The sequence below is a fragment of the Cotesia glomerata genome, linkage group LG8 (assembly GCF_020080835.1).
Source record: "Cotesia glomerata isolate CgM1 linkage group LG8, MPM_Cglom_v2.3, whole genome shotgun sequence".
NCBI lineage: Eukaryota > Metazoa > Arthropoda > Insecta > Hymenoptera > Braconidae > Cotesia > Cotesia glomerata.
This window is the reverse complement of record NC_058165.1, coordinates 11,268,607-11,288,362: the sequence shown is the minus strand read 5'-3', so window position 1 is coordinate 11,288,362 and position 19,756 is coordinate 11,268,607. Positions and strand designations below refer to the sequence as shown.

The 19,756-nt window shown below is 36.9% G+C and overlaps 1 protein-coding gene across 1 annotated transcript; it reads right to left on the bottom strand.

The window, feature by feature from the left end:
• Positions 1-5,740: 5,740 nt before the first annotated feature.
• LOC123270073 (putative ankyrin repeat protein RF_0381) lies at positions 5,741-7,111 on the bottom strand. Its single transcript, XM_044736008.1, has one exon. It carries the CDS (start codon positions 7,109-7,111, stop codon positions 5,741-5,743), a length of 1,371 nt encoding a protein of 456 aa, XP_044591943.1.
• Between the last annotated feature and the right edge of the window lie 12,645 nt (positions 7,112-19,756).

Sequence of the window (19,756 nt, the reverse complement as noted above, 5' to 3'; positions counted from 1 at the left end):
CTTAGAAAGTATACTCAGTACTTATGTGTATATCTATATATGTTTTTATAGCGATACTTTCTTTTATAAGGTTACAATTAAATTCATAATAATGTTAATTTTCAACAAGATTTGCAATCAGGAAATTTTCTAAGCTACAATTTTGAATTCTTATCGTTGTTTTGAAAAAAAAATCAATATTTTAGGACTTATAGCCGATTTATAATCTCATGATTTTACATTTTCGATATGTTAATAATACTTCCTAAGTTTCTATATCCCCTAAGATATTGAAGATAGTCCTACAGTATAAAAACATTATTCATAGGAAATTTCCTAAGCTGCAATTTCGGATTCTTATAAATTTCTGAAAGATTTATATTTTAGGAGTTACCGTCATTTTTGCATTTATATTTTTATATTACGTATTCCCTATACTAAATTTTATTCGTTCACTACTTAGTTGCAGCTGCACGGCTTATCTCATTTTGATAAGCTCCGATTTCTTCCACAGCGTCCCAACCCCTCAGTTGCCCCATGGATGCTAAATGGTAATTGCCTTTATGTTCTCAGTTTTTCTTATTCCTAAATTCCTTTGTTTCTCAGTTTTTTTCTTGACTTTATGTCAAAATCTTGTGAAACTGACGTGTTTATTATTTTTTTTTTACCTTGTGAAAAAAAAAATTGTGGAAACAGTCGTATAATTGTGCTAGACGTGTTTAAGTGGAGTTGACAATTCTGACGTGTGATTTGTGTAAAGGTGTGATATTGTGTTAAAGAAACGGATTAAGCGACATATCACCTCGTCCTACCCAGCACAAAGGTAATTGAAATTTATTTATAAAATGCTGAAAGGTCACTTTGGTAATCCGTCACTCATAAAATACTTCAATAATAATTGAGAATTTAAGTTATACCTCAAAGGAATATATATATATAGAAAGTTATTTTAGTTTCTTCCCTAATTTCTTAAATTTAAACAGTATTATAATTATTTTAAATACCTTCTAATGATTTCACCCTGATTACGCAACTAATAAAATTATAACAATGCTTTTAATTATTACTCCTTTTATCATTTTTAAATTCTTAGTCATTAACGTACATTATTTTTATAACTTAATTTAATATTTACAAAAAAAACGGGCCGAAATACGTTCATTTGAAAAAGAAAATTTTTGAAAATTTTCAAAATCACGCCATTAATTATTGAAGGTAATTAAATGAAGTTTAAGATAAATTTGATATCTTTTATCCATCTTTTACGTCTGGAAAATTATTTTCATAAAATATACGAAATTCGAAAAAATTTTTTTTTGAAATGGAAAAAATTTTCAAACACCCCCAATTCGTAAACTAACCGGCCGATTTTGCTCATATTCGAACTAATGAAACATATTATGACAAAATTTTCTCAAAATTTCAACATAAGACCGGCTACAATAGATAGATTCCCACGTAAATCTACCTATATTCTCGACGACTGGTTCGTGGTTTTCTGCCGTTTTCGTTGTTCCTGTCGTTGATGCTCCGTTGCCGTCACTGGTGAGTTATTTCCTTTAACTTGTTTTCGCATTTCATTACTACATTAATAGAATTTCCAGGTTGATTGCTCTGATGTGGCTCGATTGCTGGTTCTCGTTACTGCGGCTGTCACTATTTCTTGGATGTTGTTGCCGTACCCGTCACTTGCATCTGATATTGTTGCTCCTGTTTTTAATTTACTGTGATCTATGGTGAGTTTTTTTCCATATTCCCTTTTTATACTTCGTTTACTATATTGTTTTACATTTTTCCAGGTGAATTATTTTGCTGAGTGATTGCTTCCCGTCCTGCTTGGTGATGTCTCTGCTGTTGGTGGTGTCATTATTGATCTAAGTGATTTGCATCCTTAGACGGTGAGTTCATTCCTTTCGTCCTATTTTTATATTCATGTGTTTCATTGATTACATGTTTTTCCAGGTTTTATTTCCTCACTTGGCTGGATGGTGTCTCGATGTTGCCGTTTTCCTGATTTTCTTCGTACCCGCTGCTGCTGCTGGTGATGGGCCGTTCCAATCGTTAATGCGCGGTAGTGATGCCCTGACGTAAGAGCATTTTTTTTGCTCGCGTGTGGTATCTATCACACAACCTCATCGTATCCTTTATTTATTATTATTATTATTTTTATTAGTCTTATTTCCTCTACCTAATATTTCTCTCTCTTTTTTTTTGACAAGGGGAGGATACGACCTTGGGGAAACGGATTTGGATAATCTTTGACGCAGTGATAGTACACCATGTGGGTATACTACCTCTGAAATACTAAAGTGCAATACTCAAAAATGGCTGAGAAAAACACACTCAAAGTTTACTCAGCACTATAATATATTAATAGGTAAATAATTGATACATTAAATTATTCTTTAATAAAATATTTTTTTATTTTCAACTTCATTTCTATAAATTATCTACGGTGTATATCATGAGATATTTGTAATTCATGAATAATTCTTATAACTCTCATATTCATTATAAGTTTAACTGAAAAATATATACCTGCGCCAGACAATAAGAAGGGTCGAATATGGTATGAGGGTACAATAATTCTTGTCCTCGAGTTATTGTAAACTGTACATCGATTCGAGCTCTGTTGGCCCACCGGAAGAATAGTTATGTTGTTGTCCTTGAACCTATGTTAATCCCACCACTTTTTCAGAAGCTTGACTATAGCAGTTAATTTCTGAATTTCGACACGAACAGACGTATTTATGCAGTGAAATTTACTTTAAAAACTGTTTTATAATTTATAAAATGTCATCAAGTGAAGCCAGTTCTTCTCATGGAGATGAAAACACTCCTGATACATCCTTACATAGTGATTTATCGAAGCAACAGCTAAAAGATGGAGTAGTGTATTATGAAGGTTTACTTCTTGAAAGTGATTTAATTGCAAAAACATCTTCTGACACTCTATCTGAAGATGCTATGTTGATTGATAGAGAATTATATGATAATACGTTAGATATGTTAAATAAAAAGAAGTTCGTAAGCGATCAAGAATTGATTCATGCTCAAGAAGAATGCCCAGACGGAAATTTTGAAACAGTAGAAGATAATTCAGTTGATGACTATGTTCCAGATGAAAAAAAAAAAAAACAAAAAATGATGGATTATATTCCTCTGGAATATAAAATTAAAGTTTTAAACATAGCAAAAGCTCACCCTTCATGGAAACTAGAGACATTACAAAAAAATGGATGTAGTCATTTGAAGAGAATGGATCATTTGAAAGTATGGGAAAAAGATGTTGAACATGGTGGAACTAAATTTGATAAATATCATGTGATTGATTCTTGGACGTATGACCGCTTCGTCGAGGCAAGACAAAATTATCAACAAGTGACTACACGAAATTTGCAGCAATGGGCTTTAGCTGTAGCCAGCCAGTTTCTTAATCTTCAATTTACAGCGTCCGATCCATGGGTAAAAAAATTTAAACAAAGACACAACATTCGTCAACGCAAAATTACAAAATTTGTAACAGACAAAGAAGTTCACACCATGCCAGAAATTATCGCCTCTGCAGAAATGTTTCGCATTCAAACAAAACAATTGATATCTAATTTCGATAGTGACTTCGTTATTAATACAGATCAAACAGGTATATAAATTTTCTAACGGTAAACTAATTATTTTTTATTCCATTATTAAATTTAATCGAAGTTAATCATTAGATTTTTTAAAATTCATATTTTCAGGATGTCAATACCAATCAATGTTTAATAGGACACTGACGGAAAAAGGAAACAAAACAGTGTTTGCAAAAGTACAAGACATGACCAAGGTGTCACACTCATATACTGCACAATATAGCATAACATTATCTGGAAAATTACTACCACATGTTTTTATTTGTTTGCAAGAGCCTACAGGTGATTTTGGGCCAAGAATAAAGAAAAACGTAGAAGAATATTTAAAAAAATACAAAAATGTTATTGTCACATCATCAAAATCAGGAAAACTGATAACTACTCTCTATAAAAATTTTCTAGAGAAATGTTTAATGCCATATGTTCAAAAAAATAAATTTCTTTTAATTATTGACTCGTGGACAAGACAAGTGAAGCCAGAATTATATGATGAAATATTTCAGGATGATAAAAAAATGCCTACATGCACATTTAAAGTTATACCTCCAAAATGTACTCCGTTAGTTCAACCATGTGATGTCTATTTCTATAGACAAGTGAAAAATTTTATCAAACGATTGCAAAGTACCGCTGAACTTCTAGACAAGAATTATGAAATTCATTCCCGAGAGGATTGCATAAAAATTCATTCGATTATTCATCACCAATTGTCAGCGCCAATATTTCGAGACATGATGGAATATGCCTGGTTCGCCAGCGGGCTTTGTGACACAAGAAATTTTTTTACTAATGTCAATGATGGGTGTTTCTCATTAGACCGTTTAAAAATACCGTGTCATTGTAAAAAAGCAGCATTTATTTGTTGTTCTTGGTGTAGAAAAACTTTTTGTTTTGAATGTTTTTATCATAAGTATCACTCAGGATCATGTAATAATATCTCATAATACGTAATTATAAAATATTGCTTTAATTAATTAAAAAAATGTATAATTTTCCATTTAATTTTCGACTTATTATTTGTTTGTACCACCGCAGATAATTTATAAAAATGAAGTTTAAAATTGAAAAATTTTTTATTAAAGAATAATTTAATGTATCAATTATTTACCTATTAATATATTATAGTGCTGGGTAAACTTTGAGTGCGTTTTTCTCAGCCATTTTTGAGTATTGCACTTTAGTATTTCAGAGGTAGTATACTCACATAGTGTACTACCACTACGTCAAAGATTATCAAAATCGGTTTCCCCAAGGTCGTATCCTCCCCTTGTGAGACAACGGTCGTTTATGGGTCAGTGGGGATTCTCGCTCTTAAATTAGTAATTTACAACATATTACTATTTTAAAGTCAGGTCCCAATTGCTGGTCCTTATGAACTATTTTATAACTTACGCCTACTATTAGTGCTTCCAAATTATTTTAATACAAAATCTGAATTATTTTTAACCTCTCTTTTTATTCCCCCTTTTTTTTGTACTCAGTCGTTGTTTTCCCTTACCGTACCGAAATTTCCCACGCATATATATCAATGTGTATATACATATGTGTGTACTTTTCTAAATCGATCTTTTCCAACCTATTCTGGAAGGAATTACACTCCCGATTGCGTTAGTTAACGTAGTTTTATTTAGTATAAGCTTTAAGGGTTGTTATTATTTTATAAATGATAGAATTACCGGCCGGATTTTGAGATGAAAGAGTGAAAAATAGAAGATAGTGTATGCGAAGGGTAGTATTTCTAGTTAACATGCTGTATTATTATAGTTTGGTTATGTAATTATCTTCCAGTAGGCAAAAAATTATATATATATTTAACACTATATTCTTTACTAAATTCTATGATCCCGTGCTAAAATCTATAATATAAAGATTCAATAATAATTATCTGATTACGTCACCTATATGGTTACTTCGCGTATCGTTTCATGCCCTGGTATTGTTGGTTTTGTTGGTATTTTCGTCTCCATTTATTCTTCTTCCGTAGTTGAGATGTTTTTCGGGTCCATAATTTTTACCAAGTCCTCTATTTCCAAATAGCTCATGACTCTGTCTAGTTCATGTCCTTGCAGATGACGTAGAAATTTGACTTTCTCTAATTCTTCTTTTACGGTGTCAGTCATCTTCTTCCTTCATAATGCCCGTTTCACTTTCTCTCTCAGCTCTTCTTTGAAGTAGTCGGTGTGTCTCAGTTTTTCCTCTAGAATGCTCCTGAACTCCGCGCATCTACAATAGATACTCATCTGCTCCTCTGAAGCCCTCCAGACGTCGAACAGGGTTATCGACTGTCTTGTTGTAGATACGCTCTTCATAATCTCCATTTCATTCAGTACTATGGTTTCGTATTCTTCGTATTTTTCCTCGACGCATGCTATTTCTGATTTCAATTCCTCCGCTATCTCTTTACCTCCTGCTCGTAACTTCAAAAGCCAACATTTGATTAGGTCACATACTTGTACTTGGCCGCGAGTTGCGTGGTTCCATGTGTTTTTTGGAATACCAGGGTCGTAATCCCTTGGCATGTCAGCTACTTCTCTGTGATACTTGCTGAATTGCGGAACGTACCTCCCTCTTTTTGTCTTTGCGTTGATATCTGCTCCGTTGATTAGCAACATTCTAGTTATTTCCTCGTATCCTCTATGTGCGGCCATGTGTAATGCCGTAATGCCTTCTTCTGTAGTGCGTTGGTTCACTTTTGCTCCAAAAGTTAGCAAAATTTTTACAATATTGACGAGAGTTGTGTATTCACTGCTCCAGTCATTTCTCATTGCGTGGACGTAGTCTACTCGTTTGTTAAGGACCATCATCAATGGCGTCATTCCTTGGTTATCAGTGTGATTAACTCCAGCACCCATCCGAAGTAGTTTATCCACTTTTCCCTTTTGTCTTCCTTCTACTGCGTAGAATAGTGCTGTTCTTCCATTGTCGTCCTCTAGGTTGATTGTTGAGCCTTCCTCCAGCAGGACGTTGAATAAGTCCCATATACCTTGCTTTGCGGCTAGGTGGATTGCTGCTTGACCTCTATTTTTTGCTGATAGATCCACCCCTTGTCGGATCATGTGGTATAACATTCTTCTGCTCGTGACTCTTACGCGTCTTGATCCAAAATCTCTATCTATTATTAATTCGTGTATTGGTCGGTTACCACTGTCATCATTGTCGGCATCCAGTCGTGCTCCTCGATGTATAATAAGCCAGGCTTCCTCCATCATTTCTCGGCCTAGGGCTCTACACAAGGGCACTGTTGAATTTTTTTGATCTGCTTCATCTATTTTGGCTCCTAATCTGATTAATTCTCTCACTGATACCCGTATTCCTCTTGTTAAAGCTTTCCCCAGGAGTGTGTATCCCTGGTTCCATTCTGGCACATATCCTAGGCCGTAGTCCTGCACGATATTGATTATTCCTATGACGTCCTCGTCCATGACCGCCGTGATCATCTTCCTGTTTAATTCTTTAATATCCATGGCTTCTTGTATTTTCTTCTTAGTATCTGTTAACATATAATTTCGCGTTTTTGTTTAACAATGGGGGTGGGAGGTTATATCATCCTCATGCAGAGTTTATATTTAATAGTAAGTCTTCAGATTCGGAGTCTGGAGCTGTCTGTGTCAGTTTGATTTTGTCCTGGTGTACCACTCGAAGTTTGCCTCTTATGTTTATTTCGACATTATTGTTTTCACAAACTCTAGTTATTTCATATGGGCCCTCGTAATGGTATTTCATCTTGTCTGTCCGCGGTTCTTTTAATAACCACACTTTCATACCTACTTCGAAGACCCTTTCTGTTGCGTTGCGGTCGTAATATTCTTTTGATTTCCTTTTTGCATTTTCTAAATTAGTCCTCGCCAGTCTTTGTCGTCAAATAGTCATGGTAAGTTTTATCAGCCGTATCTGCTCCTAATGAAAATTCTGATGGTATGCTTGCAGTTCGTCCAAATACTAGTTCGTGGGGTGTGTAATTGGTTGCTTCATGAACTGACGTGTTATATGAGAACATTGCAAAGTCCAACCAGTCGTCCCACTCTCTATTTTGGTCGATGAAGGTTCTCAGGTACTCTGTTAACGAATGATGACTCCTCTCAATGGAACCGTTGCTTTGCGGGTGGTATGCGGTTGTATTGAGATGTCTGATTTTAAATAATTTACACAGGCTTTGCATCGTTTCGCTCATGAAGTTCGTTCCTTTATCCGTTAAGATTGCTCGTGGTGCTCCAAACAGACAGATGACTTTTTCCGCTAACGCCTTTGCAACATCTCCAGCCTCTTGGTGTTTCAGCGGAATGGCAATGGCGAACTTTGTTAGTAGATCCTGCACTGTTAATATGTATCTATAACCTCGTCTGGTTAATTCTCGTGGCTCATAGATGTCCATAGATATTTTCTCGAAGGCTGTCTCCGGAGTATCCGTGATGACCATAGGTTTCTTTGGTTTTACACGTACCAGTTTCCGTTGTTGGCAAATAAAACAGGTCTTGATGTAGTCCCTCACATCCTGCTGCATAGTCCTCCAGTAGAATTGGCTTCTTATACGTCGATACGTCTTCGTCATGCCCTTGTGTCCTCCTACAGCCGATGTATGGTGGTCCCTTATTAGTGATCTTCTATTGGTGGCTTTCGGCACTTCTAATTTTCCGCTGCATAGAATTATTTTTATTTCCGTATTTGAAAATGTTTCCTTCAATCTTGATACGTAGTATGCTTGCATTGTTTTGCTGAGTAACTCGATCCCTGTAGGCATTCGTAGGGTTTTGCATTGTTTTTGTTCTGCCAACTGTTTCAACGATGCCACGACCATGTCCAGTACTTCTTCATCTGTTCTACCGATAGCATTGGATGCATATATCATTCCGAACCCCCATCTTTTTCTTTTATTTATCATTAATACATCCCCTTTTTCTAGATTATCTTCTTGTATATTTCCCATATTTATCCACTTCATTTCCAAGAGTATATCGACTAAGTCCGAATTTATGTCTCCACTGGCAGGTAGGAAGAATACAAAGTTGTCGTTGACATCTGTTACATGCTGCTTGGTGTATTTTACATTTGATTCTTCCTCTGGATCGATGCGATCTCCCTCTGGCACACTTAACTTGGGGTTTGTTGGGTTTTCGCTTCGCAGTCATCTGTACTCGTCGTCACTGGGTTTTCCGTCAATAACTGCCCCCATAGATTATTCCGATCCTCTAATTCCTTGTCTTGCGGTCCAGATTCTATTACTCTATTTGACTCATCATTACTTCCGTTAACCGCCACTTCCCCTCGTTCTGACTGCTGCATCCTGCCTCCTTGCGTTTCCGGTGCTGAATCTGTATCTTTGTCACTCTCCGAATCTTCTAGTGACTCTTTCCTTCTGCTTTTACTTGCAGCATCTTTACTTCTTGTTTGATATTCTCGCTGATTACGATTATTTCCTGATTCCAGCCTTGGTGTTAACTTGAGTTTATTTTTGCTTCCTTTTGGACGTCCCCTTTTCCTTTTTTCTGTTTGCATTCCCGAGGGTCCCGCCACTGCTGATGTCAGCTCCATATCTACGTGGGATTCTTTTTCGAATTCGGAGTCAAATGTCAAATCTTCACTGGACTGCTCCATTCCTTTTGGCATTCGTTTTTTTCTACGTGCTCTTTTCCTTGGACCGCCCTGCTCCGTTGATGATGTTGCTGTGTTTTCTTTCCTTCCTCTTTTTGCCATGTCTACTTCTGCTAACGGTAGGAGCTGACCATTTTCATCTCGTACTGGGTTCCTGGAGAGCGCGTCTGCATTTGAGTTGCTCTTACCTGAACGGTGTACAATTGTATACTTATATTCTTCCAATCGATCGACCCATCGTCGTAGATGTTCACCAGGCCTTTTCGTTGATTTCAGCCACGTTAATGGTTGGTGGTCAGTGACTAACAAGGAAACTCTCTCCGGTGTCCCCCTCCGATTTTGATGAAACTGAGATATGTTATTCTCCGTCGAAATCTAAGAGACACGTATTTTTTTTTATCTGCGGAAAAACATTTCTAGGGGGTGAAACTACCCCTCAAAGTTTAGCCTCCAAAGGGGTGTTTTTCAAGTTTCGCATACTTGCAGTTTAAATAATCGAATGGGACCAATTGCATAATTTTCAGGGTGGAAAATCATGAAAAATGCTTTTGGTTTTATAATAAAACAATGGATAGAACAAAAGTTATGAGGGTTGAAAATCACAAAACTTTTATAAAAAAAAAACTATTCGATGGATTTCAATGAAACCAACGGCAATCGGAAGAGGAAAAAAAAGTAGAGAATACGTCTTTCGTGGTTTTTCCGAAAAATTAAGTTTAGGGGGTGAACATCCCTTAAACATATCTACATTGACCACCAAGAAAATATCGTTTTTTATATTAATTTCGATATGAATTCATCAATAATAATTTGTTCGTACATTTCTAGCATTTAGAAAATAATAATAATATTATATCTTAATATTTTACTTACTTGTTTACTTCTCATCCCAAACTTTATTTTGTGTATCGGGACATCAAATATTATAAATGTCATGTAATGTGAATCTGTTTTGGAAAAAAAGAAAAAGAAAAAATGCTTACAATATATGCTTTACTATACTTTACTTTACTATAATCAAATTAAATTTAAAAATAATTTACAAATGATTTTTTACAAAAATATTTAATATTTCTGATGTTTATGAAATTTAATACTTAAATTCATCATTTTGTCATATGCAGATCTATTCAATATATGTTTTGCAATCGTGATGTTCATGAAAAAAATGTTGAAAACACAACGACTTTTTGCACCATGAACAGCGGATAATTGCTATATTTTGACAACCAGGAACCTCACAATGAGAATTGCATGATCCGTGAAATGCAAAATCCACAGGATTTTCAAACTCATCTGGTTTTACTTCTGTGTAGCCACTTTTGTACCACGAGTACTTGAATAAATTTATGTACCGAGGAGATGACAACTGGATATGTGTAAGTGATTGTAATTTTATAATGTTATTTCGTAAATGCAAGTTTATGTCCAAATTCATCAAAACTGTACGATCCGAAAAATATCGAACAAAATTTTTCCATACTCGGAATCCAAAAACATCAAGCGGTTGAATTTTCCCAGTTGTACCTTTTGGTAAGATCATTACTTCAGTATCTTTATTTGTTGGTTTAACGCTTTGTACAACTTGAGGACAATGCCCAGTCCATGATTCAATTAGTAATAAAGATTTTGGGCCCACATTTGGAAAACACACCCTCTCCAAACAAATTTTGAAATGATCTGAAAATTAAAAAATATGAACTATTTGTATCAACAATAACTTATGCGCAAACCAGATAAAAAAATAAAGAATAATTCGTACCTGATGTAAGTTTTCCGGATTTTGATGCTTCTATGTATACATTATGAGGTCTAAAAAGTGTTGTTTCAACTATTGGTCGAAATTTACCACTTGGTTCTTTTAGAACCAAAAAAAGTGGGGATAAAAGCTTTCCATCAGCGGATACAGTTGGTTGAACTGTGTAACTATGAGTAGTAGAAGTAACAGATTGTACAAGACATTCTACTTGCTTCTCTCCTTCAACAGCTAAAGTTCGACCGGAATGCATTTCCAACTGAAAACCACTTTGATCTGAATTATATACGTTTGCTAATTCATAAATTTTAATTTTTTGTTTTACATTATTGACGAATTCCTCAGCTTGCTGTTTTAATGATTTACTATTTTCAATGGTTTTGGACGTGATAAACTTATTTATTTTTCTTGATACGATGCGATGTGCTCTTTTGAATGACGCGATCCACTTTGTTGATGCTTTAAAACGGAAATCTTCCGCACCAATTTCTTTTTGAGCTTGTAAGGCCCATCTTTTTATGTCACAATCATGTACGGTTAAACCTGCTTCTATAGCTGCTTTTGAATGTTGTAATGTATATTCACAAATTCTTGCTAATTTTTCCTTATAAGTCCCTCCCTGATTTAAAGTATGAGCCCATCTTCGTAACTGTCGCACAGATTGTACCTTTCTAAATTTTTGTCTAACACTGTCTAAACTTAAATTTCTTTTTTTGCCACTACGCCAGTACTCGACGGCTTTCAATTTATATTCATAAGATAAATCTTCAACATCCTTAGTGCATTCGTCGATAGGTGTTTCTTGATCAACTAGTGCATTTGCCCACTCTTTATCTTCCACGACTTCCATCGTCCAATCTTTATACGGTTCTTGGAAATGCAAAGAACTTTCTTCGACCATTTCGACTCCGGAGTATTCGTTCATAGCATTGAGTAAAATATTTTCAAAACTTTCTTTGATTTGTATTTCTTCGTCATTTACTGGCGATTCTGGAATGTTCATGACTTGAAATGTTGTTAAGAGTAGTCTTATAATATTTATAGGATTGACATTCATTTTGCTCTATGTACTAAAATAAAGATTTTCGTACAATTTTAAATTATTCACTTATTAAAAAAAAAAAACACGATTATAATATTGAATTATAAAAGATGAAGTACATCGCAGTAACTAAACTAATCTCGAAATGATACATTTATTTATACTATGTTGTTTTTCACAATACTGACTCATATATACTAAAAATATAATTATCTCTTTTTTTGTATGAGATAACGATGAATGATTATTATGATTATAATAAATCATTATAAGCATTTTTTCTTTTTTTTTTTTTTCCAAAGCAGATTCACATTAAATGACATTTGTAATATTTGATGTCCCGATACACAAAATAAAGTTTGGGATGCGAAGTAAACAAGTAAGTAAAATATTAAGATATAATATTATTATTATTTTCTAAATGCTAGAAATGTACGAAAAAATTATTATTGATGAATTCATATCAAAATTAATATAAAAAACGATATTTTCTTGGTGGTCACTGTAGATATGCTTAAGGGATGTTCACCCCCTAAACTTAATTTTTCGGAAAAACCCCGAAAGACGTATTCTCTACTTTTTTTTTCCTCTTCCGATTGCCGTTGGTTTCGTTGAAATCCATCGAATAGTTTTTTTTTTATAAAAGTTTTGTGATTTTCAACCCTCATAACTTTTGTTCTATCCATAGTTTTATCATAAAACCAAAAGCATTTTTCATGATTTTTTACCCTGAAAATCATGCAATTGGTCCCATTCGATTATTTAAACTGCAAGTATGCGAAACTTGAAAAACACCCCTTTGGAGGCTAACTTTTGAGGGGTAGTTTCACCCCCTAGAAATGTTTTTCCGCAGATAAAAAAAAATACGTGTCTCTTAGATTTTGACGGAGAATAACATATCTCAGTTACATCAAAATCGGAGGGGAACACCGAAGAGAGTTTCCTTGTAAGGTGAAATTCCTTCCATAGATATACGGTTTAAATGTTTCTATAGCGTACATTATTGCCAGTAGTTCCTTCTTCGTGACATTATAATTTTGCTCGGCTGATGACATTGCTCTTGAGGCGTAACTTATTGCTCTATCTTCTCCAAGTTTACCCTGACTTAATATTGCTCCTACTGCATATTCTGACGCATCTGTCGTGACTATGAAAGGTTTTTCGAAATCGGGATATTGCAATGTAACTCCTTCGCATAACTCTTTTTTCAATGTTTTGAATGCACTATCCTGGGCCTCTTCCCATACAAAGGGCGTGTCTTTTTTGAGTAGGTCCGTTAATGGTTTGGCCTTTCCTGCAAAATTCTTGATGAATCTTCTGTAATAGCCGGCTAATCCCAGGAATTCTCGGATTTTCTTTTCGTTTGTTGGCCTTTTGAATCTCTCCGCAGCTTCCACCTTCGTTGGATTTGGTCTGACTCCATCTGCGCTGATAATGTGCCCCAGATATGTAACTTCTTGACGTAGAAATTCACACTTTGATGGTTTTAGCTTCAATCCTACTTTCTTCAATCTGTCAGCAAACTTTTCGTATTTCTGGCGGTGTTCCTCCAACGATCTTCCATATATTACTCCATCGTCCATGTATACGAATAATAACTCCCCCTGTAAGCCTGATAACACGCACTCCATGGTACCCTGGAATGTTTGTGGAGCTCCTTTAAGTCCCATTGCCATTCTTTTATAATGATAGTGATCCATTGGAACCGAGAATGCTGTTTTATGTTTATCTTCTTCTGCCAATAGAATCTGATGAAATCCTGAGTCGAGATCGAAGACCGAAAAATACGTAGCGCCACCAAGTTGGTCAAGTATGTCTCGAATATAAGGTAGCGGGTATGAGTTCGGAATTGTTTTGTCATTTAATTTGCGAAAATCTATCACCAGCCTTCAATTTTTTGATCCGTCGGGTTTTGGTTTCTTGGGCACAATCCATACAGGCGAACTATATGGTGAATCGGAAGGTTCGATTATATCGGCGTCCAGCATGCCTTGTATTTATGATTTTAGTTCGTTTTTTAAATTATGAGGCATTCGGTATTGTTTAACATTTATTGGGATATCGTCAGTCGTCCGTATTCTGTGTGGTGGTACTTTTGCTGCTTGAAGTTTCTCCCCAGGTAGTATGTATATGTCAGGCTCGTACCAAATATTTTGACGTACCATTTCTAATTCTTCCTCCCCAAGGTGTTCTGTTGGTATAATCTCAAGTATTTTGTGTGCTCGTTCTTGCCTTGTCTCCTCATTCGCACCTTCCTCGTAAACGCTATGTATCGTTGCTTCGTTTAATTTCTCTTCAAATTTTTCAACCTCCAGGTACGGCACTGTAAATATGTGTTCCTCATCTGTTGTGTTGTAAGCATACATGCATGCTACCCCGTTGTTGACAGCCACGACTGCATCTCCTAGATAAACGCCAGGTGCTATGTCGCATCGCGGAATGTACCCCTCTTTTTCAGCATTGATCACCTTGACATGTACCAGATGCGCGCATCTCCTAAGTATTCTGATGATCTCTTCTTGGAATTTAAAGTTTTTATTGCCAAGAGTTAAATTTTTGTTTTTGAAGTCGATCTTCACTTCTTGCTCTCCCAAGAAGGGTAACCCCAGGATTCCGTCTTCTTTTAGGTTGAATTCATCCCCTATGACATCGAAGATGGTTGTTTGGCCTTCGATTTCTAATTTCACCTATCCTAAACTTATAACTGCTCCTGATGTGATTCCTTGGAGTCTCGTTCTCTTTGATCGGTCGATTTTTGCCTCTGTTCCCAGCGTGCTGTCCCTAATAAGGTTTATTTCTGCCCCAGTGTCTATTAAAAATGTTGCTTTTCCGCCCTTAACTTCCTTCGCATTGAATTTTATTTTTGTATGTATTTTCCCACATAGTTTAATATTTTTCTCTCTTAGCTTACGTTCGCTGTTTTCCGAGGTTTTTGAGTCGGCGGTTTCAGCGGGGGATATTGCTGCCCCGGCCTTCTCTAGTTTAAATGGCTTGTGTTATACATTTGTTCTTGTTGACCTTGGTTCTGTTAATACTGTCTTTGTTGTGGTCGTTGCTGCCACTGGTTCTGAGGTAGTCGTTGTCTTTGTTGCCAAGATTGTTGTTGATACTGCGGGCTCATTGATCCATCTCTTCGGTTGTCTACTGGTTGTTGCTGCCATTGATTTCTTCTGTTCTGATAATTGTTGCCTCTTCCTTGTCCCCTGTAGTTACCTTGATATCCTCGACCGACTTGATTATTATTGACATAGTAATTGTTACCATACGACCTCCTGTTATAGAAATTACTGGCATTATCGTGGTTGTTGTTCTTGCACAGTTGTCCGGTTCCTCGAAGGTTGTGTGCTCCTCGCCGTACTTGCTGCCGTCTCCCATTTTGATCTGGACAATTACGTATAAAATGTCCTGGCTCTCCGCATCCATAACATTTTGGGCCACCTTGGTCAATATTAGCTGCATCGTTCGTAACGGTATGTTGCCAACCTGATTCTAGCGTGGTCTCTCTCTCTGCGGCGAACTCTGTCCTCTCTTAATTTATTCATTGCCTCCGTTTTTTCACTCTGGATCTCGGCTTCCAATGCCACTTTCAATGCATCTGTAAGGTTCCTAGGTTTCTGGGTGGAAACTGCAAATGATAGCTGCGGTGTGAGACCTACAATAAATGTTTCCAGGGCTGCTGCATTTAAATCATTATTTCGATATTGTTTTTGGTCCGCTGTAAGTGTAATCCTGTCGATTTTGTTAGCTGCCTGACTTCTCATACTTTCTAAACGTGCCCCGAATCTTGCTACGCTCTCATTCTCCTCCTGCAATAATTTTGTTAGTCGATTTAATATTGCGAAGAAGTCTTCGGTACGCCCAAAATTTTGTCGTAATTTTTCTATGACTGCGTCAATTGTCCGAGCTGTCTTCATGACTGTCCTCATGCTGCCTACTGCAACGCCTGAAAGTCTAGACGCTAATTCAAAAATGAAGGTTTCTTCATCCCCATCCTTAAGCCTAGGGGTACAGTATTCAATGGCGTCGATAAATGGTTCGACATCATCTTCTCCTGAAAATACTGGGATGTGTCTCGTGAGTGATATGATGCGCTTCAACCGGGCTTCTTCTGTCTCCACCATGGTCGTCGCTGGTTTTCCTGATAATTCTTCTTCTAATTCGTCGTCTAGGACACCGTTCGTCGAACCGTTCTCTAATGTCCGTTCGTTTATTAGTGCGTCAAATGAAAGGTCGTCAAGAGCAATGTCGGAATTTTCAGAACTAGGGGTGGAGTTGTGTGATTCGTTATCGCGCCACCCGTCGAACCACGCCTGCCGATCCTCGTCAACGAATTCTTTTATATGATCAATTTTTGCGACTTTTTTTTGTGCCCTCTAAAATGATTGGTCGGCTTTCCTATTTCCTCGGAGCCCTGCTGATGACGCGTTCTTTTGTTGCTGGCTGTTAATTTATCCTCTGCGTGGCTTATGTTCCTCTTCCTTGTAGTAGCTGCTTCTATTTCTTTATTTCTTTTTTTTCTGGAGACACTTGTTTGACCTCTCTCTCTCTTTTTCACTTTATTTCCTTGTTTCACTGAATTTCTTATTTCTTCGGGGACACTTGTTTTAATTACTTTTCTTATTCCAGTTACCTTATTTCTTAATTGCACTTTACTTCAATTCTTCCTATTTCAATTAATTTCCTATTTCAATAACTTTCCTTATTATCTCACTTTTCTATGTAAATTATTCTTCTTTTTCTTGATTCCTTTTCTCTATTTCACTTATTTTCCTTATTTCAATTCACTTTTCCTATTTTCAATAATTCTTCTTTTTTTTCTGGATTACTTTTTCTATTTCACTTATTTTTCCTGTTTCAATTCACTTTTCCTATTTTCAATTATTCTTCTTTTTTTTCTGGATTACTTTTTCTATTTCACTTATTTTTCTTGTTTCAATTCACTTTTCCTATTTTCAATAATTCTTCTTTTTCTGGATTACTTTTTCTATTTCACTTATTTTTCTTGTTTCAATTCACTTTTCCTATTTTCAATAATTCTTCTTTTTTTCAATTCACTTTTCAATTTCAATTATCTTCTTTATTTCAATTCACTTTTCAATTTGAATTATCTTCTTTATTTCAATTCACTTTTCAATTTCAATTATCTTCTTTATTTCAATTCACTTTTTCATTTTCAATTATCTTCTTTTTTCAATTCACTTTTTCATTTCAATTATCTTCTTTATTTCAATTCACTTTTTCATTTTCAATTATCTTCTTTTTTTCAATTCACTTTTTCATTTTCAATTATCTTCTTTTTTCAATTCACTTTTCCATTTCTTCAATAATTCTTACTTTTATACCCGGGTATTTCCTAGAGTTCTCAGTTTTTCCGATTTCTGGGTACTCACCACTAAATTTTCCGCACAATTCACTTCACTCAATTCACTTAGCTGGGCGGCAACCACGTTGGGCGCCAATTTTTCTGTTACGTGTGAGCCTACACCTGGTTATTTACCTGTCACGTAAACAGACCTCCGGACTAGCTCAGCGTCTTACTGAAAAATATTTAGATGTTGATAAAAGGGTGGGTCGCTCAGTGAATGAAAAATACTCGTGAATTACGGTACTAATTGTTTATTGGGAGTCCTCAAAGCATGGGAGTTGCCCCAAATGGCCCTGAGAGTCTCTTTTACAAACTAATTCTATTTATGAAAGCAAATCTAATCCAGTACAATAATCCATTTGATGCAATACTTTTGATTCTATAACTAAGAGAGAGAGATGGGACAGCAACGAGAATGAGAGTCTTAGGAGACAATTAATCACGATGCAAGACAACTCGGACTCAACATAGATTCGGACAGACTAAACAACTGACTGATTACAAGAGGCCGCTCCTCCTGAAGGTCCCAGGTTTATGTAACCTCGGTCGCGGATGCCGCCAAACACCTGTATCACTGCGCGGAACTTGTATTATTCCGCGGTTGAACTCAGATTATTCCACCCTGAGGAACTAGGTGGTTATTGTCAAGTTCCCTAGTCAGCAGAAAATGGTATCAAGGCGCCGAAAGCGGTTCCCTGTGCTAGAGTACCTGTTCGCTCGGTTCCCATGAGAAAGCGTCTCCTCAGCAACACGTGCAAGCAGCGATTCTCGGTAACCAGAGTCAGGCTAGAAATACAACGGAAATTCAGTGACTAATTCAGGTGGGCAAATTGGCCCATCGATTTATAGAAAATATATATAGGATATCATAATATTGACGGGAGGGTAGGCCCACCCGTCACATAATAATAATAATAATAATAATAATAATAATAATAATAATAATAATAATAATAATAATAATAATAATAATAATAATAATAATAATAATAATAGCGGTGCTTGCTACGTGGCCTCCAAGCGGCGCATCGCGGGAAACGCAGACCATAACACCAGGTCTGTAGGCGAACGACGTAGCCGATGCAGTGGGCCAACTACCCACTGCATTGAAATACTGAGTTACAACAAGGCGTAATCTCAGAAGTGCTCCCCACAACCGGTCCTTTTCGGATGAGGACCATTCATCAGGTGGGAGGAGCACGCCGGACCCGATGAACGATGACGACCCTGGCGCTTTAAGGACTTTCTTTAAGTGGACGGAGGAACTACGAGTCGACCTCTTGGTGTGCTACCAACGTAGCGAGCCGGGGGGAGCGGTTATATGGCCCGGATGCACACTCTTTGGAGTGATATGCATCCGGAGCTAGAGCATTTTACGCCTAAACACCTGCGTAATTATGCCGCTTATCTTCGGCGTAATAGAAGATCGCTTGTGCCGGATAGAAGGCAGTCTAATAGACTTTCCTTTCCGGCGCAATTACACCAAGAGCGACGCCGTTCCTCCTTGGATGACAACAATCCCTTTATAGGACGGCAAGTAAGTATATCTAAAAAGATAACTTACTCCCAACAACAGCTAGAAGCGGTAAATGAAGATCTCCGTGCAAACATCCTGGAGGATTCCACCCTGCTCACTGTGAGCCAGGTTGTGTATGGTGCAGCAGTTTCGGCTTTTTCGAGAGAGAGACATTGTCTCTCGATCGAGGCAAGGTTGAGACAGCGCATCTCACAACTTGGACTCAAAATTGACAGATCCCGGAAACAGGTCTCCCGCATTCAGTGTGTGATTGAGTTTGAAACAACTCAAAGAGCATACACGCCCCGAATTCGACGCATTGCTGCTGAACTTCGGTGGCGTCATCACACACTGAATAAGAGTACTCTTCTTGTCATCAAGGAAGAGTCTCTCAATAAATTGCGGGCTCTAGTGACTGCCGAAAAGTCACTAGAGAAAAGGCTGAAGCGGTTGGTCGACAACTCGTTGTTTCGATCCAGCCCTTCACGCTTTCTGACACCAAAGACCGATGTTACCGGGAATTATCCAACACCTGAGCGGGTGGAAGCTTTTTGGACTGAGTTGTATGGAGATCAACCAAACGTGAACGCCAATACTCCAGCTCTGCACGACTTTAAAGCATTCTGTCGGGAACACCGTAGACAGAATGCTGATGAAGAGAGCCCTGCAGTCAGTGTGAATGAAGTTCGTTCAGCTCTAAATGGCAGCAAAAATTGGGCTGCCCCGGGACCAGATGGCATAAATGTCTTTTGGTGGAAGAAGTTTACTTCTACCCACCTCCATCTGGCCCGTATATTTACATCGTACATTAGAGCTGACGAACCGATTCCAGACTGGCTCGTGGAAGGGCGAACCGTACTGATACCAAAAAAGGTGA

Coding starts and splice junctions, on each gene's coding strand:
- LOC123270073 (XM_044736008.1), bottom strand. CDS start 7,111: ATGTTAACAGATACTAAGAAGAAAATACAAGAAGCCATGGATATTAAA.